The following is a 22,485-nucleotide window of genomic DNA, read 5'->3' on the forward strand; positions in this document are numbered from 1 at the left end:
ACAAAATAATTCATATAAAATGTTTGCATTAAGTATATAGTAATCAAGTGCCTAAAATGAAGCTATTGATGGGAGTTGCAGTTTTAGGAAGACTGAATGTTGATAATCGAAATGAGAAAGGTAATATTCTTTAAAGGAAACGAAAAAGATTGATATGTTAACATGAACTGAAACTTGTATAGCTGTAATGAGATTGGCAGTGGGAGATAAAGAAATTTCATGCAAAGTTTTGTGTGTACTAAAGTCTGTCATTAGATTTATTGTACTAGCTAACTTCTGAATATGAAGAGATTTTATGCAAAACCTCCAAAGCAGTTAAGTAGTCTACTAAAGAAAAATACATATATCTGTAACATGTCCAGCTATTCCTGCCAGGTACTCCTTCATATAGTGTTATTACTCTAGATATTTATATTCTTAACATGATTTTTCTTTTTTAGTTGATGCAAGCTTACATTTTTAACAGGTGTCTTGATTCGGTTGTGGTTCAAACCAGAGGGTGAAAGTGCACAGCTAATAACCTCATGGGGAGTACACTTCAATGGCCTCATTCCAATTGGTGCAGTCTTGCCTTATGATCATGAAAAGTACAAGCCAAATACCTTAGTTTTCAAATTACGACAAAATTTCTACACTGCACCAGGGAACTATCAACATCCCCAGTTCGAGAAATCACCACTACTTCGATATGGGTTTTCATTACCTCTGTCAGAAACAAAGCGCTGTTATACAGTCAGTGCCCTATCAAGGTCAGTTTGTCAGTAACATCATCTGCAATTTTTTTTTTTTTTTTTTTTTTTGTCCCCAGTTTCTAATGTCTTCTGGGTTCTCAAGTTGCACTCCATTGACCCTGGCAACTGTCTTCTTTCTGCCTCACCCAGACATGGACTGCTTGTATTCTGTCCCTATCCACAAACATACAATCTCCTTGTCACACATAACACCTGACAACATGTAACTTATTCTTCGTAACTCTAGATTTTTGTGCTTCACACCCTGCAGTATGTTCAGGTCTTGACCCATCAAAGCATAGTTCATTCCCTTCTTCCACCTCCTCCTTGATTTCTCTCTTTTCTTTGTTCCCTCCACTTTCGACATGTGTACCCTCTTAGTCTTCCTCTCCTCACTCATCCTTTCATTATATCCAAACTATCTCAGCACACCCTCTTCAGCTCACCCATACATACTCCTCTTACTATCACACCTTTCTCTTATTCAATTATTTCTTATTTGATCAACCCTCCTCTCACCACATAGCATTTTAAGACATTTCATTTCCAACACATCCAACCTTTTCCATACTTTTTATTTTATAAGGCCCTTGCCTCACATCTACACAACACTGTTGGGACCACTAATACCATCAAACCAAACAATCTTTGCCCACACACCATCAGTGTGCCAAGACCTTCATTCACTCACCTACTCCATGGCTTAATTCAGCTCCAGTGGTTCCATTCGTTTCAGTGTCCAGTCTCATGTAGTTAAAACACTGTACTTCCCCTAGGTTCTCCACATTCAAACTCATGGTCCAATCAACTTGTTCCACTTTCTTGCTGACATTATATTCACTCTAATGTTCTCCTTTTGCACATTCTTTCAAGTGAGACAGCGACTTGTGCAGTTTCTCATGAGTCTGCCACCAGAGCCATGCCATATGCAGCAAGAAATTACTTTCCTCCATGGTGCCTCCACCCCTAGTAAACTACAAACCCACCACTCATTTCAAGACCTCACATATGCCTCCCTCTTCAACCTGTCCATAAACAGTTTAAATAGCTGTGATGGAATCACACCCACATGTCACAGACCCACCTTCACCTTGAAACATTTTCTCTTCTGTACTCTTTGCTTCCAGTACACTCATTCCCTTTGGGAACTCCCTGATGGGGGTGGCCATGGCAAAAAAGTCTCCATAACTGATGAAAGCCATTTATGGTGAACTCCAGAAATAACATGTACAAATTTTTCTCTTTCTCTAAGTATTTCTCACACAAATTCTTCAAATCAAGCACCTGATCAACACATCCTCTACTACCTATGGAGCCACGCTGTTCCTCCCCAGTCTGATGTTTTGTGTATGCCACCACCCTCTCAATCACCAGGTATACTTGTGTAATTCAAACATTTGCTTTTGTTCCCCTTCCCTTTACACCTTGTATTATACAGGCATTCCACCAACCTTCAGGCACCTCACTTTGAGCCAAATTTGTTTTGAAAATCTTAGCTAACTAATCAGTTACACAACACTATTATCCCTTTTTGTAAGAAATTTGACTGCAGTCCTTTCCACTGTAGCTGCTTTTCCACACTTCACCTTATGCAGAGCTTTTACTGTCTCTTATCTTTTCACCAGACTCCCGACGATTACTCTCTTCCTTCTTATACCTCATCCCAAATGCACCACATATGCCTCCCTCACATCTAACACATTAAATGGCCCTCATATTACCCAATCTCATCATCATCTATTCTTTGCTTGTTACTACTTCTCCATTTGCTCCCTTCACTAATGCTCTGATTTGTTCTTTTGCTTTCTTTACAGTATTCACTACCTGCTAAAACATCCTTTTTTTAATTTTCCAGAGCTTTGCTGGTGCTCTTTCACCCCAACTTTCACATGCCCTCTTTTTCAGCACCTCCTTCCTCTTGACCTCCCACTTCCTCATGTAAATCCCCAATTCATCACACTCCTTCCTTGCTGGTAATGCCCATGCATCTGTGTTTTCTCTTTCATGAACAACAAAACTTTCTCATCCTACTAATTGCTACCCTTTCTTACACACTGCTTTCCTTAGTATTTCCCATTTCCTGCCACTGGTTTTATTACTCTCACGTTTTCCAAGCTTTCACCACCCTCTTCCCACCCATGTCATTGCATCTTTTACTATTGCTTGTACAAACTTTATCCCTCACCACCACCAGGAAGTGATCAGACATCCCATTAGCTGCCCCTCTTAGCACTTATATACCTTTACACTATTTAACTATCCAGTAATCTAATTATTTTCTCACATCCAGGCTGCATAGCATGAAGCGAGCTCAGCGACAGCAGGAATTGAGATGTCAGGAGACTTGCCAGGTACTTGAACATCATGGGGTAACCAGGACATCACGGACTGAGCTTTTAGCAATGCAGGTAAGGAGTAAGTGTGTGCTTCTAATATTCTACATCTTTTTAGCTGTAGAAAGTTGACTTTCATTGTTATTTGTCAGCCTTTAGGGCTTGGTTTGAGATCCTCAGTGATCCTTAGTTCTGGAGAATTAATTTCTACAAAAGATGCATGTTTTTATGCACTTGATGCACCCTATGTTTGTGGCAATGGGTTAATGGTTATGGATGGATTAAATATGGTAGTTAAACAATTTTGCATAAGTGCAGTGAAATTCTGTAAGTGACACTACACTACTTTGAAATGTAGAAAAGAAATCAAATGGAAGCCTAAGAATAATTTCCTTAACCCTTAATATGCTCCTGTGTTGAGTTATATGTACTAGATGAGGAAGACTTTGTTGTGATAACCCCCAATATGTTCCTGTGTGATTTATATGTAGTAGATGAGGAAAATGACTTAGTTGTGATAATCTCTGATGACTTAAATCCAAGTAAGCAGTGTTTAGAAGCTGTTAAAAACAAATTTTGTATGTAGGACATTTAATATCAAGGGTGAGATATTTATTCCTACTCTTTATAATATACTGATGTGTCCCCAAGTGAATAGTGTGTTTAGATTTGGCCACTCTACTTGAAAAAAGTCATAGAATGGATATGTGCAGCTTACAATTATATTTAGACTGAAAAAGGAATCCTGTGAGGGCTGTATAGGTGACTGTATTTTATGTAGCCTAGAAAAGAGGTGATTGAGTACAGGTATTCAAAGATGTCAAAGCATTGGCACTTGATATAAGTATCCTTTTAAAACTACCTCTGTCCTGTTTCACCCATAGTAATAGATACTTCAAATGAGACAAAGAAGTTTCTCTTATATGATTGTTGGTATATGGGACGACTTGCTAACAATAGTAGTTTAAAGCAACACGTTTCATACATTCTGGTCTAACAGTTACTTCACCTAAGTTCACCTAAAGTTCACTGCTGACATTGTTGTGCCTCTGTAGCTGTGAAGTAGACAGAGTTTTCTCCTCTGTCATTTATTTGGTCTTGTACTTTCCTCATACTGTGCACTGTAGTATACCTTTTGGCATCACAGACAACCTCAGTATTCCCTAGGGGGTCAGCTGGTGTTTGTTTCTGTCAATAATTATCCCAAGACAATTTTTTTTTTAAGGAGTCCTGGTGTTACCCAGGACCTTTCTGAAGGTTTCTGTGACCCAAAGCTGTGCTACTTCTAGTAGCAGGAAAATGTAGACCCCTTTGGTGTGAGAAGTTCTTTTACGAGACTGTATTCCCATTGGTACAGCCTCGCCAAAGGTGACTTTACACATACACAGTGACCTCAAGCAGGCAGAGTCTGGTAAAGATGACATTCTATTTATTAATTGTATTCTAAAGCATCTCCAGGATAAAGTAAAGGAAGTTACTTCATGGGTAATATGTATTTCTGTTAATCTATAGATATTTTAAGAGTTGTGTGATCATTTTGTTTGCAAGTTGTGACCAAATTTCAGGTTGAAGACTGCCGAGTGAAGGTAGCTTTACTCAGGGAACAATTGGAAGCTGAGATTGACCATCTCCGTGCACTCAAGCTGTCAGCTGACAACCTTGATAATCAAAATCAGGAAAAAGGTAGTGTGATATTTGATACTACTGGTTAATGTAAAAGGGTACAAGTTGCACTCCTCTGACCTAGGTAGCTGCCTTTTCTTTCTGACTGGTCACGCATAATACTTGACAACACGTAACTCACATAACTCATTCTTCATAACTCTAGATTTTCCTGTGGTGAGCACTGTGTGCTAGCCCTTGCTTTTGGCAAAATGGTTGCAGGCAGTAGATAGCAGTAGTAGGTGGGAATATTTAGGCTGGAATAGTAGGTAGAAGTAGTTGGTAGGAACATTATGTAGGAGCTTCTATAAACACTGCACAAGAGTTGCCCTCTGCCAGTGGCCTCTTAAGGGTGAGGCACTAAAGGTTGAGAAGTGGCAGTGGAGGTCTCTAGTTATGGTGACTTTATTGCCATTGCCGTTGCCAACCACTTAAGAGATATAGATAGATGGAATAAAAGGATACTAAATCTGATAGGTTTATGCATATATACTATGGATAGAAAAATTGTAGTGCTTAACTTTGATCATTACTGTCTCATTCAGTGCATTGGCTCCCATTTTGCCAGTTTTTTTTATCATCAGTCTTGCCATTCATAGTCTTCTTTCATGGACTGATATTCTCTACTTCTCTGCCTTCTTCCAGGATATTCATTAAGTGTTTAAGATGTTCAAGCACATTAAAATATTTTTGTCTTGTGCTTTGTAGATTTATTGCAATTTCCTTCTCTCCTTTCTTCAATGCTTTTTTTTCTTTTGGGTAACTCTAATGTATCCATAGATACCAAAGGAGTTGGGTACAAGATAAGTTCTTGAACTTGTAGTTCTGGGATGAGAACAATTGGAAGAGCTCACTCTCTGGTCTATGCAAAGATGTAAAAGCAGGGAATCATGGTTTCAGTAACCACATCTCGATGAGTGAACATAGTGGTACTGCAGAAGAGATTATTACACCATTCTTGATCATTTCTTGTGGGTTAAACCAAAAAATACATTTCAAAATTGCTGAGTCTGTCATCATTGATCTCATATTTGAAATTATGAGGATACAGTACTTATGTAGGAGAATCCACCAGATGTAGCTCATTGAATAAAAATATCCTCAGGAATATATATAGCCTAGGTAATGATTACAATAGTTTCAGATACCCTGTTTTACTGTTCAATCAATATTTGATGGGTAATATAAACCCAGACATTTTGAAAAGTTACTACTTGACTTAGCTAAGGTCAAAAATAGGCTTTGTTTTGAAAAGATTGCTAGCTTCATGTGGATCCATGCAACTACATATCAAGGGTTTGAAAAAGTAGGATATTGTCTTGATAAGGGATGGGCCCGACAGGAAGTCACCCAAGAGATGTGTATAAATTTGCCATGAACGTAAATCTGTATATTAGTTTTATCTTTTAAATGACCTCAAAAGCAGCTATGCTGTAGTTCAGTTGACAGTAGTTGACCATGTAATTTTTAATGTACTTTGCTAACTGTAACGATTTTCATTACTGTTACCAGGGCTAGAGCTGTTAGGTGGTTATCAGGGTCTTCACCGTCAACTGGTGCAGGTCAGAGGTTTACAGGAGGTATCAGGCACAGATATGGAGAAATTTCGAGAAACTTGCTTGTGTCTTGGTGATTGGCGGAGACAGCTCATTGCTCATCTTCCATTAATCTACCCAATTACTCAAGTAAGTAAATAGGGTGAAATCATCAAATCCCTTCCTTAGAGAATGTATTATTCCTGGTCATTATAGGGTATCAGAATTTTTTTTGCAGACATCTGTCTGAATCTTGTGTTGAAAAGTGTTTGCAAGGAATAACCCCTTTAGCACACACAGCTATTTTGGCTTAAGAAAGTGATTCCACTACATTTATTGAATTTTTTTTGATGAAACACTTCAGAATTTATGTGAAAATTATTTCAACTTTGACAGTCATTATATCTGAGTAGATTTAAGAACCTGTATACTATCTAGTAACATTACAATGTTAATATATATTTATATGTGAAAGGATCTCTCAGTGTTACAGCTGTTTAAACCAACATAGCATAACCTCACTTAGTTATCAGAATATGTTACTGTATTTATTCTTAGAAATTTATCTCTGGGGATAGGGGAGAAAGAACACTGCCCACATATCTCCATGGTGTAAAAGTTGACTAAGGGGCAGGAGTGGGGAGCTGGAAATCCTGCCTTCCTGTGTTATTTTACAAAAGAAGGAACAGATGAAGGAGCTATAGCTCGGTGAGGATATTTCCTCTGATGCTTAGTCATCTGTTCCTTGCATTACCATGCTCAAGTGTGACATTATGAACATGTATGGAAAAAAATCTCAGTAATTATCAATTAACAAATTGTTCCTCCCTTTATCAAGTGAGAATCTTCCCCTTAGAGAGGACAAAACCTTCATGCTTAAACTTCCCAAGGGAAACCCTGCACTAGGAGCAGTTGTCTGCATTAAAACAGTTGTTTTGCCTCAGCTCATACCAACTCCAAAACCAGTTCTTTGTATATTTATAGTTAGTCAGTCATTTGGCAGCAGCCTATGACAAAAAATACCACCTATCAAACACTGCCTACAGAGACCACTTTAATATCGTCTTTTCTACCTCTAGGCAGGTTTTTCTTTTTTATAGAAAACTTAAGAGCAAAAGCATGTGTGTGTCTTCTGTTTTATCAATGTATATTTTTTCTATCCTTTAGGAGAGGGGGGGGGGAAAGAATATTAGCTATTCATCTTCAGCCTGTTGTAGGGGGGCAGTATATGGCCAGATTTCTCCCCTCTTTCTTCGTTTAAAAGCAGAACAGGAAGCCACACAAGAACTTTTTTTTTTTCTTCTAAGGCTTAGTTGTCTGTTCATGATGCTGTCTTACTAAGATAGGGAAAAGTGATCAGTTGTAAGATTTTTTTACTTCTTCCACAGGACAAGGAAGGCAGGTATCTTATTTGTGGAGTGCACTTGCCTGATGCAGAAAATTACGATGGCTACAGTGAAGTGACTCTAAGTGTGGGGCTTGGTTTTGTGGCACATCTCATTGTGCTACTGTCTCAGCTGATGCATGTACCCTTACGCTATCCTATCAAACCCAATGGTTCATTTGCCACCATCACAGATACTACTTCATTGCAGCTCCGGGACAGTGACAGAGAGTTAGTATTATATTTATGATGTTGTAGATGAATTGTCATTACTTTTGAGGCATTATTTTAATTTTTTCTGTATTCATATTTATAGTGAGTTTACAACACTGGCTTCAGTTTTCCAGATTCACAAGTTCCTTGACATAAAAAATTCTAATCACTGCATATGTCTTGCTATCCAAATGATATATCTTTGTTTACAAAAGTTAGATTCTTTCCATCTGTGTACATACGTCATTGCTTGGCTTGTTATATGCTCTTCGTGAACAGAGTTGTCTCCTTACATTTTGCCTGCTGTGTAACTTGAGCTTTTTCACCCACTTATCTGTATGTGCATTACCATCAGCACACCTTTATTTTAATCTTTCACTTATATTGTAGCCTTCCCAGTAACTACCACTACTTATGTGAATGCACAGGATCTTTCTTTACTGTAAATTGATTTTTTCTTTAAGGGATTGTACAACTCAAAAAATTCAAGAAAGTACTCTACAGTACACAGAAGCAATAGATTATGAAAAACGGATGAAGGAAGCACATAATAATAGGAAAATAACTTTACTTAATACTGATACCCAGAGTATCCATACAGTGGATTTGAAATGAAAATGTAATTTTTTGCTTCATAACATGACATCACTGGTTTCCCATTACACTTATATTGTGACAGTTTATGTTGGTTATTGGCACTATGCCACATATTTGATGGCTTTAATGTGATTCAGGCATTAATCACCACATATTCACATGACTGGATGGTGTAAATGCCAAAAAGTGGCAATTTGAGTTATTGATATCACTTTTACACAGATTCCTTCAAAAACAGTGGAGTTGGGGGGTAAAAAGAACTGATGTTTGACTGAACTGCCGAGGCCCCCAGAACAGGAGGCCTTGCCTGAAAGCACCTCCCTAGGGCCTCACTTTTCATACATGAAAGTGATACAGATTTGCCTTTTGCACTCTATTGTATGATTTCAGCTTTCCTAGTAAAGATACAATGTGTGTTATTAATATATTACCCAAGTACCCCACCTTCAGAAGTTCCTGCAGCATCAAGGGTGTGCTACAATCAGTTGCAAGGAAGGAGTGAATTCCTTTGCAGTGAGAAGTTCTTTAATGAGTTTATACTCTAATGACACAACCTCATGACAGAATTACATGCAGCTGAAGTCTGGTAATGCCATATGTGGTATTACTTATGATAGTAGTTTTATTAGCCCTCTGTTTATTATTTATTTATTATACTTGAAATATGAGTCAGCTGATATACAATGAAGAGATGCTGCTAGGATGCCATTTGGTAAACATGTGATTACATGTTAACCAAATCACATGTTTACCAAATGGCATCTTAGCTACATCTCTTTGTTGTATATCAGCTGATTTATATTTCTTTCTTGTATCTCCCCAGATGATGTGATTCTTACACGAAAGTGCACTTGGGAACTTATGGTTTTTCATTTTCCCTGTGGACTCATAGGATATATATAATATAATATATATAAAATATTCCAAAATTTATATCTTTATAATTTTATGAGCACTCACTCTTATCCCCTTTGCCTTTGTACAATGGCACTATGCACGCATTCCGCCAATCCTCAGGCACCTCACCATGAGTCATACATACATTAAATAACCTTACCAACCAATCAATAATACAGTCACCCCCTTTTTTAATAAATTCCACTGCAATACCATCCAAACCTGCTGCCTTGCCGGCTTTCATCTTCCGCAAAGCTTTTACTACCTCTTCTCTGTTTACCAAATCATTTTCCCTAACCCTCTCACTTTGCACACCACCTCGACCAAAACACCCTATATCTGCCACTCTATCATCAAACACATTCAACAAACCTTCAAAATACTCACTCCATCTCCTTCTCACATCACCACTACTTGTTATCACCTCCATATTTGCGCCCTTCACTGAAGTTCCCATTTGCTCCCTTGTCTTATGCACTTTATTTACCTCCTTCCAGAACATCTTTTTATTCTCCCTAAAATTTAATGATACTCTCTCACCCCAACTCTCATTTGCCCTCTTTTTCACCTCTTGCACCTTTCTCTTGACCTCCTGTCTCTTTCTTTTATACATCTCCCACTCAATTGCATTTTTTCCCTGCAAAAATCGTCCAAATGCCTCTCTCTTCTCTTTCACTAATAATCTTACTTCTTCATCCCACCACTCACTACCCTTTCTAATCAACCTACCTCCCACTCTTCTCATGCCACAAGCATCTTTTGCGCAGAGGTATAAGTTTGTTGAGTATTCCTGGTAAATTATATGGGAGGGTATTGATTGAGAGGGTGAAGGCATGTACAGAGCATCAGATTGGGGAAGAGCAATGTGGTTTCAGAAGTGGTAGAGGATGTGTGGATCAGGTGTTTGCTTTGAAGAATGTATGTGAGAAATACTTAGAAAAGCAAATGGATTTGTATGTAGCATTTATGGATCTGGAGAAGGCATATGATAGAGTTGATAGAGATGCTCTGTGGAAGGTATTAAGAATATATGGTGTGGGAGGCAAGTTGTTAGAAGCAGTGAAAAGTTTTTATCGAGGATGTAAGGCATGTGTACGTGTAGGAAGAGAGGAAAGTGATTGGTTCTCAGTGAATGTAGGTTTGCGGCAGGGGTGTGTGATGTCTCCATGGTTGTTTAATTTGTTTATGGATGGGGTTGTTAGGGAGGTGAATGCAAGAGTTTTGGAAAGAGGGGCAAGTATGAAGTCTGTTGGGGATGAGAGAGCTTGGGAAGTGAGTCAGTTGTTGTTCACTGATGATACAGCGCTGGTGGCTGATTCATGTGAGAAACTGCAGAAGCTGGTGACTGAGTTTGGTAAAGTGTGTGAAAGAAGAAAGTTAAGAGTAAATGTGAATAAGAGCAAGGTAATTAGGTACAGTAGGGTTGAGGGTCAAGTCAATTGGGAGGTAAGTTTGAATGGAGAAAAACTGGAGGAAGGAAAGTGTTTTAGATATCTGGGAGTGGATCTAGCAGCGGATGGAACCATGGAAGCGGAAGTGGATCATAGGGTGGGGGAGGGGGGGAAAATCCTGGGAGCCTTGAAGAATGTGTGGAAGTCGAGAACATTATCTCGGAAAGCAAAAATGGGTATGTTTGAAGGAATAGTGGTTCCAACAATGTTGTATGGTTGCGAGGCGTGGGCTATGGATAGAGTTGTGCGCAGGAGGATGGATGTGCTGGAAATGAGATGTTTGAGGACAATGTGTGGTGTGAGGTGGTTTGATCGAGTAAGTAACTTAAGGGTAACAGAGATGTGTGGAAATAAAAAGAGTGTAGTTGAGAGAGCAGAAGAGGATGTTTTGAAATGGTTTGGGCACATGGAGAGAATGAGTGAGGAAAGATTGACCAAGAGGATATATGTATCGGAGGTGGAGGGAACGAGGAGAAGTGGGAGACCAAATTGGAGGTGGAAAGATGGAGTGAAAAAGATTTTGTGTGATCGGGGCCTGAACATGTAGGAGGGTGAAAGGAGGGCAAGGAATAGAGTGAATTGGATCGATGTGGTATACCGGGGTTGATGTGCTGTCAGTGGATTGAATCAGGGCATGTGAAGCGTCTGGGGTAAACCATGGAAAGCTGTGTAGGTATGTATATTTGCGTGTGTGGATGTATGTATATACATGTGTATGGGGGTGGGTTGGGCCATTTCTTTCGTCTGTTTCCTTGCGCTACCTCGCAAACGCGGGAGACAGCGACAAAGCAAAAAAAAAAAAAAATTATGAAGCTATTCATTCACCTTTATAGATAAAATGTTGTACAGGAATGCCTTTTGTTTTATTATCTTTCAAACTTTCATATTCCTCGACAGGTTTCCATTATACACTCGTGGAAAGGAGAGGGAAAAACTCCACTTCAACTATGGTGTATTCTTGCTGAACAAGAATATTGCTCAGATGAGATGGTATTGTGGCATCCCCACCTCAGACCTCCGATCTACTCTGCTAAACTTAAGCATTCTTATGTCGAAACTTACTCAAACAGGGTAATGTACAGAGGATATGTTTTTCATATTCATTCGTATAATCTGCTTAGAGTTATATACATTGCAACTTCTTTTTTCCTAATTATTCATGCAGTATATACAATTTTAACTGCTTCAAAATATATAGGAAATGTTGCAGTGAGTATTTATATCTGTTGTGCTAATAGTGGAACTTAAAATAGTGTCCTTCACTGCTTCACCTTTACTAAACCATATGTCTTGTGAACAAATTTATGGCCAAAAAGTTATTTTGTCACTCAGTTAGTACACAGTCCACAAATCCTCCAGCAGATGCATATCATCTCTGTTTACCCTCGAGACATTTTGTTTTCTACTTTCCTACTTATGCATTTTATGTTTCAGCACTGTCAGTAACCAACCACCAGCAGTGATGCCAGATGTATTGATGCCAGTGCCAGCTTCGTCTACCCCTGTCAATCTTGAGGTTCGCACCCCTGCTAGTCTCTTGCACCAGCAACGTTCTCCACGCCTCCCATTAAATCCTCTTGCTCATAGTACATCCCAAGAGCATGCAAAAGATGTTTTAGTTGAAAATGATGATGATGATGATGATAGTGCATCACAGTGGAAGCTGACAAAGTCTAGCAGTGAAACAAATTCAAGTGATGCATCTCCTGTAAAGGCATCACTGTATGTACGGGAAGCTGTACCACTCAGTGGAAAAGGCAACACTGGAAAATTTGTATTTGTAGATAAAGTTCAAAATCCCTTAGTTGATACAAACCATGTGGAACAAAATTTAGAAGAAAGATTATCACATTCTAATGGTTTTAGCTTTTCATTAGATAATGGTCTTAATCATATTGGTGGAAAACATAATACATATTATAAGATTAAAGATCTTTCAAGCTGTGATGATCTGAAACTTATGAATAATGTTACTAAGGCTCTGAGCTTTGTGCGAGGTTCAGACCCTAGCTTGCTGGCAAATGCAGATTTAACTGCCTCCAGGGAAGGAGAAGAAGATATTCTTCCAGTATTTAAAGAACAAACTACAGAATTGCTCAGGTCATGGCATGAAGATGATCCTTCTCATTATACAGGTGTGTCAGAGGTGGGTAGTTCAGAGAGATTAGAGGAAGTTGGTGTTGAGTGTGATGAGTCTTTCATGTGCTCAAGAGATGAGAGTAAAGTATTATTGCAAAGGACAGAGTCTGATCCAGTTAAAGAAAATAAAGAACCTTCATCCAGAGAAACTGTGGAAGCTAATAAAACAGATCAACATGCATCTGGCAACCTAGAAACCAAGAAATCAGGAGAAAATGTTGAAGAAAAGTCTGCCAGTGCATCAGAAGACAATTTAGATATTTTAAAAAGTGGGAAAGATGCTGCTTTCTCTCTCAAAGAATTTGGGGTCACAGAAGACATGTTTCTTAATGATGTTGCTTTTAGAACAGCGGCTTTAGCTAGTCAGAACTGTAGTTTTAAAATGTCATTCTCTAGACAGAGCACAGAAGATGAATATCACTAGCTTTTATTTTATCTATGCTCTTCATGTTGTCATTCTTGATCAAAAAGGTGTCAGTATTTTGTACATACAGATTATATAAAAGATTGCTAATATCTGAATATTTGATAAATGAAAAGACATAAATATATTTAAAAGGAAGATAGCTTCATGGTAATATTGAAGTGTTGATTGTGGCACTGTTTTTGGTTATATTGAACAGTTCATTGTGTGTATGGTATGCCACAGTATCCAAGAATGATACTCATCTGCAATTAATCCTAATGATAACTCTAGTCCAGGGTTATTCCTAAAACAGTCATTTTTATACACATAACATGAGCAGTTTCACCCACTAATGAAGCTGAATAATTACTGTGGCAAAGGATCACTGGTGCACATTTATAAGAGGATGATAAATTCATCCAAAATTTTTTTGAATATATTGTAGAAATACAGCATTATCCCTCATTCTGTCAAGAATCATTAATATTTATTACATAACAGAAGTTTTCACAATAAAGAAAAGTTATATCATTGATTTTGTTGCTTAAGAGTAAATAGTTGTGAAACCTCTTAATGGAAATGTGATCATGTTTCATATTAGTGAAGGGGCTTATACAGGAAACTTCCATTTAACTAAACTGTTCATGAGAGAAAGTACGAGTTTTTTGCTAATTGTGATATTTGAAGTTTGTTTCAGTTATGAAATATTTACTTTATCCCAATTATATATGCTTCATTTGTGTATTTAGATATACCTAATACATTATCAGAATTATGATTGATAATTGAGACAATACATACTTTTAAGACTTCATGAAGACTTTATCCACAGTTATACCTTTTAACTAAAATTTTAAACTCATGACAGTGCAGGACTGTATGCCATTCTATTTTCTGTGCTGGTGGTATGTAACTCTTCCTGTATTTCCTGTTTTGGTCACTGGGAAGTGTTTAGATTATATGGGAGCAAATGTACTAGCTGACAGAAGTCAGTGAGTCACTTAGTGGAAAAAGCAATGCATTAAGTAGCATGTCTGTAAGGGCAAAGATGGGTATGCTTGAATGTATGATTAGGACTGACAGATATTTTGTGAATACATGATATGGGAGGAAAGTTACTTGAAGCAGTGAGGAGTTTTTATCGAGAATAATGCATGTGTACACGAAGAAAGAGATAAAGGTGAGTGGTCCCAGGTGGAGATGGCTCTGCAGCAGGGATGTGGGATGTTACCATGGCTGTTTAACCTGTTTATGAATGGGATGATAAGGGAGAGACAGGTCATGGTTCTAGGTGAAGATGGATCTGTTGCAGGGATGTGTGATATCACCATGACTATTTAATCTGTTTATGACATGGGCTGTATGGAAGAGGATGAATATGATGGAAATTAAATGTCTGAGGACAATGTGTGGTGTGAGAAGGGTTGGTCGAGTAAGAAATGATAGGGTAATAGTGAAGGTGTTCTGAAACGGTTTGGACACGGATAGAATGAGTGAGGAGAGGTTAAGAAAGAGGGAATATGTGTTAAAAGTGGAGAGGATAAGGAGAATGAGGAGATCAAATTGGATATAGGTTGAGAGAGTGAAAAAGGTTTTGGGTGCTTGGGGCCTAAACATGCAGGAGTGTGTAAGGCTTACATGGTATTGAGTGAACTGGAGCGATGTGATATAAAAGGGACAGCGTGCTGTTGTTGGGCTAAACCAGGGCTTGGGAAGTGGTGAGGACAAACAACAGAAAGGTCTGTGGACCCCTGTTGTGGTTATGTCAAAAGTGAAAGAATTTATTTAAAAATATGCAGGTATGTATACAATGTGGAGAATCGAGCAAATAAACTGCCATATGTTAATATTATATAATTTGCAGCACTTTATTAGTTCCCAGCCCTCCTTTAATGATGCCTTATACATACAGTATATATGTATGTATTTTTTTTATACCAGATCACCATTTCCCACATTAGTGAGGTAGCACCAGGAACAGATGAAGAAAGGCCGCATTTGCTAATTTCCAAGCTATAAGGATAGGGGAGAAAGAATACTGCCCACTTATACCCTGCAGGGATTGGTGATGCTCTTTCCTGGGGGGTGGGGTAGCACCAGAAAGGGATGAAGGCAAGCGAGTATGAACATGTACATGTGTATATATATGTATATGGCTGTGTATATGTGTGTATATATGTTGATATGTAAATGTATGTATTTGTATATGTACGGACGTCTATGTGTATATGAGTGGATGGGTCTTTCCTCATCAGTTACCATGCACTACCTCACTAATGTGGGAGATGGCGGTTATGTATGATAGATAAATATAAATATAAAATATATACTTTTATTGTTACACTTGATTGCCATTACCCACATCAGCGAGGTAATGCCAGGAAATGGATAAGGGACAGGGAAGAAAGAATACTTTAATGAAAGAATAATTTTTGTGTGATCGGGGCCTGAACATGCAGGAGGGTGAAAGGAGGGCAAGGAATAGAGTGAATTGGATCGATGTGGTATACCGTGGTTGACGTGCTGTCAGTGGATTGAATCAGGGCATGTGAAGCGTCTGGGGTAAACCATGGAAAGCTGTGTAGGTATGTATATTTGCGTGTGTGGAAGTATGTATATACATGTGTATGGGGGTGGGTTGGGCCATTTCTTTCGTCTGTTTCCTTGCGCTACCTTGCTAACACGGGAGACAGCGACAGAGTATAATAAATAAATAATATAAAATAAATATATATATATATATATATATATAGGAAAAGACCTTTTTCATGGGGCACCTTTAGTATTACGATTGCTTTTCCTTAGGGAGTGGTGTAAGGTAGGTTCCTTTCAGGGAAGAAGGTCCTCTATGACACGGTACTCCTTTCCATCCACAGATGATAATGTAATCTTATGAAAGGAGACTTTATGCATGCGGTGTAACCACTTGCCCCATCTTGCATGGCTCAACACACACTCAAGATCCTTATGGTAAACTACCCATAAACCAACTGCATCCTTTTAACATATGTAAGCTCCTAATCTACCACATCCAGCAGGCAAACCTCAGTCATTACATTTTATGCTCAAGAACCACTTAGAGCACTCTTCACAAAATCTAATCCAACCATTTACTCATTCAGATAATACTTAACCTAACCCATCCTACCTACTCTGCCACTAAAAACTGAAGCTTACACAAAATGATAGAAAGCATAATGGCCAGCATTCATACACTACACAAAATCTAAATACCAAAATATCATCACAGATCATTTCCCATTTTTATGACATGCCTTCTCATACCTCATACCTCATCAACTATATCAACCAGGCCAGCAAGAAGCACATACCAAAAGGACATAGAATGCAATATAACCCAAACCTCTCCCTGGAGGTTGCGGACTTCATAAAAAAAAAGGAACTGATTGAGACATCCATCATTACCTGACCTCATAAAACAAAGGAACAGATTGAGACAACCCTCATCACCAATAGAGATCAGAGAAGTGACAGTTATTCCTGAATGATGATGGCAACCAATACACTGACACATTCAATGAAAGATTACTCAGAATTTAGCCTCAAACTAACCATATTCCAGATCAAGACAACCATGAAAAACCTACTCAGAATTCTTCCTAAGACAACAACTCATCCACCCAATGAGACTTTCAAGAAAATTAAAACTCAAAAGAACTCCCCAGCAATATATCAGACTTTAATGTAATTCACGTAAGCCCAGTAGTTACACCACATTTGAAGTAGCCTTTAATGAAGCTGTATCATTATCAAAAGATGGAAAGGAGTACAGTCTCAAGAACTTTATTGCTTCAAAGGGGTCCACTGTTTCCCTGCCACTGCATGGAGTGCAGCCTTGAAGCTACTGGAGGCTCAAAAAGGAGTTTTGGCATTATATAATAATATTTTTTTGTCCATTCTTGTTCGCTGTTTCCTGCAATGGTGAGGTAACTTTAGGAACAAAGAGAATACCTCCTTTATTTTTTCTTTAAGTGAATAAGAGTAAGAGGTTTAGCAGTGGAAGGAGACAAGTTGGCTGGAGTGTGAGACTGAATTGAGAGAACCTGTAGGAAGCAAAATTAAATAGGAGTGGATATGGCTGCAGATGGAACCACTGGAAGCTAAAGCTGAGCCATGAGGTGGGTAAGGGGGACAAAGTTCCTGGGTACAATTAGAAGTGTGTAGAAAGAGTGGTCACTGTCTGTAAGGGCAAAGATGGGTATATTGGATGGAATAGTAGTCCTAGTGGTGGTGTATGATCCAGGCCCTTAAATGAAAAAGTGGATATACTGAAGATAAAATGTTTGAAAAATGTATGTGATATAAGGACAGTTTGAATGAATATGAAATTATAGGGTAAAAGAGAGGTATGAGAAGAGGAGAATGTAAGATAGTTAAAAACAGTGTGCTGAAATGGTTTAGGCACATTAAGAAAATGGGTGAGGAGAGGCTTTCTAAGTTCATATAGACTTCCAAAGTGGTGAGAGGATGGTGTCAAAGATATTTTGAATGTTCAAATGCAGGGAGTAGAGCAAATTGGACTGATGTATACAGGGAGGCTGTGTGTTTTCACTGGCCTTAACCAAGGCATATGAAGCAGTCAGGGGAAACAGTGGAAAGGCCTGTGAGGTCTGGTTGTGGATAGGATGCGTTGGTTTCAGTGCATTATACAAAGAGAGGATGTGAGCAAATGAATCCATTCTCTATCTGCTCCTGGCAGTACCTCACTGATGCAGGAAATGGTAAGCAAGCATGGATATATATTTTTTATTTATTCATTCATTTATATGTCACAGGACCCCCTTTTCCAGAAACTCTTGCAGCTCCAAGGTTGTGCTACTAACAGTAGCAGGGAAATTATTGACTCCTTTGTAGAGAGAAGTTCATTGAGGAGACAGCATTCCTGATACTGAAGCTTCCCTAAAGGTGACTTTTCACTGACAGTAGAATTTTATGCAGGCAGAGTTCTGTAAACCCACAAGGGTCTTGAAGTTGTATATAAAGGTGACATCAGTCATTTCTACAGAGAAATTCTGTACATGTGTGTGTGTGTGGTATAACTTTTGTATTATTGTATATAATGTGGAGAGAGCTCTAACCATTTGTGCACAGCTTACTGATACTCTTTCCTTTTATAGATGGCAGGAGTTAGACACTGTGATGGGGAACAAAATGATTATATTGATTCATTTTATGCTTGAAAGCCACAGGTGACAAACTGCTGTATATGGAAGGAGAAGCACCTGGGAAGTACCTAGTCATACTGGTTTAGGAGAGAGATAGGGGAATAAGTTGAATGTGTTGAAATTTAGAATGAAAAGAAATTTGGTTGTGTTTGCCTCACTGAATAGAAATTGTAACATGATTTTAGTGATAACACTAATATACAGAGAGCCTTCATTCTATTTATCGTATGGATATAATATGATATACAATGTATATATGGTTTATTATATAGAAACATTTGTAATGTATATATGGTATTATTTGTACTAATGATATTGTTTAAAATTATGACACAGCAGACATAATAATCTGTATCATGAAAGCTTTGTGTAAGTACTACTTATACTCATTTCAAATTAACTGACAGGTGGACCATGATGTCTACAAATGGCTTGGCAAGAATCAAATTATCACAGAGAAGCTAATATTGTTCATGTCTGTCATAATGCCATTGTTTCACCCTTGGTGGAATTTTTTCATCTGAATTTACTAATTAGGTCACAGTTAATTATGATCTCAAAAATTTTAATGCTAGACTGCCATTGATAAATTCAATCAAGGTATATTCAATGACAGGTTTTCTTCAGTGCATTACTAACTTAAATATTTGATTCCATAAACTCTCAATATAACTTTGGATTTTACTACCATAATCTTCATGATGCGATTTTTACATTAATGTAAGAATTATGTAACATTAATGAATGTTGCTTACAAAGTAAATCATCAAAAATTTGGTTTGCCCCTATTTATTTTTTCATATATCCAAAGCATATGTATTTTTGTGATCATAAGATCTTTTTTTTCCTTAACATAAAGCTGTCTAATATTATTCCTTTTAATTTTATTATTTAAGGTTTTAAGTTTGCACCTTCTCCATATTACATTATTTCCCACATGGGAAAATTGTATGCTTATATTTTTCAGCAGTTTACTCCTTGTTTACCTTCTGATAACGTTACATTTTGTGGTAATTGCCTTTATGTAGTCCAGGTACGAGCTTCATGTTCTTTTCAGACAACTGTGTTGCAGCTGCAGCTTATTTTTTCCTTTACTCTTTTGACCATACCTCCATTTTGTATAGAAATAACTATTTATCACTGTTGTATCTTCTGGTTCCATAATTCCATCTTGACAAGGAATTCTTTACTTATCACTGGTGTACATTCTGGTTCCAACCAGATGTCATGTGCAACTTTGAATTACAGCACATTCATGTGAAAGGTAATGTAACATGATATTATAAAATTCATGTATGTACTAGGCAGCACCACCTTAGTAAGCAAATATGGGAACAAGGGAATTAAGCTCTCTGCAGGTGCAAACACTGCCTGTGGGTTTTCCTGGAAAAATTGCCCAGCCCTACAGCTTTTTTTATGTGGACTATGGAAAAAATGTATAGAGACTGAAGAATAAAATTTTCTTTGTAAACACATTTGTTTTCTTTGTAAAGAATGTAGACAAAATATGAAGAACAGTACAGGATATCAGTCCCAATATTTAAACATGTAATCTCACTACATGAAAATTACCTCAGGCTTCAATATAGGTAAAAGGACCCTACATTTATTGGGATGCTGAAGCACTAATATCCTTATGAAATTACATGGTTGTACAAATGGTAGTGGCAGAATACAACTGAGAAGGCTGCAAGGGGTGGGACAGATTATGGTAGAAATGGGATGGCTGTAAAGGGGACAGCACATGTGGTGTAGCAGAGAACGAAAGTGGTAGTGCACCAGTGACAGAAATAGTTCAAGATCTGGTCTAGTCCTGTAGACTGAGATTCTGGTTGTAGAGGTGGTAGTAGTGGGTGGCATAGGTAGTAGTAGTGGAAGACATGACGACAGAAATTGTGGCACAGGTGTTGTAACCTAAGTATCATGAGGGACATGGGTTTCCCCAACAAGAAGTCATGTGCCAAATATTAACAGAATCCAATTAGTGTAAGTGGAGTAACTACAGAAACATTTTCGATTACAAGTGTAACAGTGGCCCTAATCTTTGACCTTTTGACCTTAAATTTCAAAGGATGCTTCCTTGATCCAAAGAAAGCACATATGTGAAGTCATTATGAAATCCATCCAATAGAACTAATGACATTGTGTCAAAATGACATCATCTACAAGTGTAAGTGAACAATTTGACCTCAAAATCAAAAAGGAGTTTCTTTTCATCAGAAAAGCACTCATACTGAGTGCTAAAGTACACCAGGTAACAGTGATATTGACCTCTGACCCAAAACTATTACCTTCTTTTGATGGAATGGTGAAACACATCAATATGCAACCGCACACACGAAAGTGCACTTGGCAACTTATCGTGTTTCATTTTCCCCGTGGACTCCTAGGAATATATATATATATATATATATATATATATATATATATATATATATATATATATATATATATATATATATATATATATCTTTTTCTTTCTTTCAAACTATTCGCCATTTCCCGCGTTAGCAAGGTAGCGTTAAGAACAGAGGACTGGGCCTCTGAGGGAATATCCTCACCTGGCCCCCTTCTCTGTTCCTACTTTTGGAAAATTAAAAAAAAAAAAAACAAGATGGGAGGATTTCCAGCCCCCCGCTCCCTCCCCTTTTAGTCGCCTTCTACGACACGCAGGGAATACGTGGGAAGTATTCTTTCTCCCCTATCCCCAGGGATATATATATATATATATATATATATATATATATATATATATATATATATATATATATATATATATATACTTTGTCGCTGTCTCCCGCGTTAGCGAGGTAGCGCAAGGAAACAGATGAAAGAATGGCCCAACCCACCCATGTACACATGTATAAACCTACACGTCCACACACGCAAATACACATACCTATACATCTCAACGCATACATATATATATATATATATATATATATATATATATATATATATATATATATATATATATATATATATATATATATACGCATGTGCATAATTCATACTGTCCGCCTTTATTCATTCCCATTGCCACCCCGCCACACATAAAACAAACCGCCCCCCCTCCCCACGCATGTGCGCTAGGTAGCGCTACGAAGTCATGTTAAGTCTGATTATTCCTTTGTTTAATCTAAGTACAGCGCAGCAATATTTTCACCCAAGTAAAGCACCTGACAATCATTTGCATGAATGAAGACTCACCATGTTAAATAAACATCAATATTCAGTCTTTTCTTCACAAAAGGAAAATAAATACAACCTACAATCACTTCCCTTTATATCTATCTTAAATACTATTTTGCTGCAACTGCCAATGTTTAATCATTTCCTCTCCCAAGCTGTCTATCTTCCCCTCACGCTTTTAACTACAGTATCAAATATCTTCAACCTCTCATTTCCTTATGGTGTCATAAACCCAATCCAAGTGATGAGGCCTTCATACATATTCCTTTCTACTGATTTCACACCATGTCACGTTTCTCGCATGTTCATCTTTTAACTAATTTTGTAGTTTCTAATATATTGCACAGGCTGTTCATTACAACTATATTCTCTGGAAACAATAACATCCAGCCAGCCAGAAAACCAGGTTACAAGGTATACTGCACAAACCCACTTATAGCAACACGGTATGTGCAGGATAGAAAGTATAAGAGTACATACCTTACAATTCATACTATCCAATTTAAATGGTGTACAATACAGCCTGAGCACCAGGTTAGAAGATTACAGCACACAGCCAACTAAAGCACAAGCTTGTGCACATCAGACAATCAGCCAGACTTTGAGTCGCTCAGTACTCAAGATTAATGAGCTCCATACTAACCTACTTACCTAACTAAGGTTACAATGTGCACAAAACACAGCCAATCTAAAAAGTGTACAGTAACCATTCATCCTGACCGTCATGTTACATGATGAAAGTATAGAAACTATCCTAAA

The 22,485-nt window shown here is 37.8% G+C and overlaps 2 protein-coding genes across 6 annotated transcripts in view; one reads left to right on the forward strand and one right to left on the reverse strand.

Annotated features, from left to right (window-relative positions):
• Nucleotides 1–20,005, forward strand: part of Uvrag (UV-resistance associated gene) — a 28,033-nt gene extending 8,028 nt beyond the window's left edge. For all 4 annotated transcript variants that reach the window (XM_071659185.1, XM_071659187.1, XM_071659186.1 and 1 more), the window contains 7 exons: nt 467–749; nt 3,022–3,139; nt 4,630–4,747; nt 6,239–6,411; nt 7,650–7,876; nt 11,701–11,874; nt 12,238–20,005. In XM_071659185.1, the coding sequence (XP_071515286.1) occupies nt 467–749; nt 3,022–3,139; nt 4,630–4,747; nt 6,239–6,411; nt 7,650–7,876; nt 11,701–11,874; nt 12,238–13,366 (2,222 nt within the window). In that variant the 3' untranslated portion in view covers nt 13,367–20,005. The remainder of the gene's footprint in view (nt 1–466; nt 750–3,021; nt 3,140–4,629; nt 4,748–6,238; nt 6,412–7,649; nt 7,877–11,700; nt 11,875–12,237) is intronic.
• Nucleotides 1–22,485, reverse strand: part of Cdk1 (Cyclin-dependent kinase 1) — a 52,467-nt gene that overhangs the window by 20,442 nt on the left and 9,540 nt on the right. The window lies entirely within an intron of this gene.

This window comes from Panulirus ornatus, chromosome 67, assembly GCF_036320965.1.
Source record: "Panulirus ornatus isolate Po-2019 chromosome 67, ASM3632096v1, whole genome shotgun sequence".
Classification (NCBI taxonomy): Eukaryota; Metazoa; Arthropoda; class Malacostraca; order Decapoda; family Palinuridae; genus Panulirus; species Panulirus ornatus.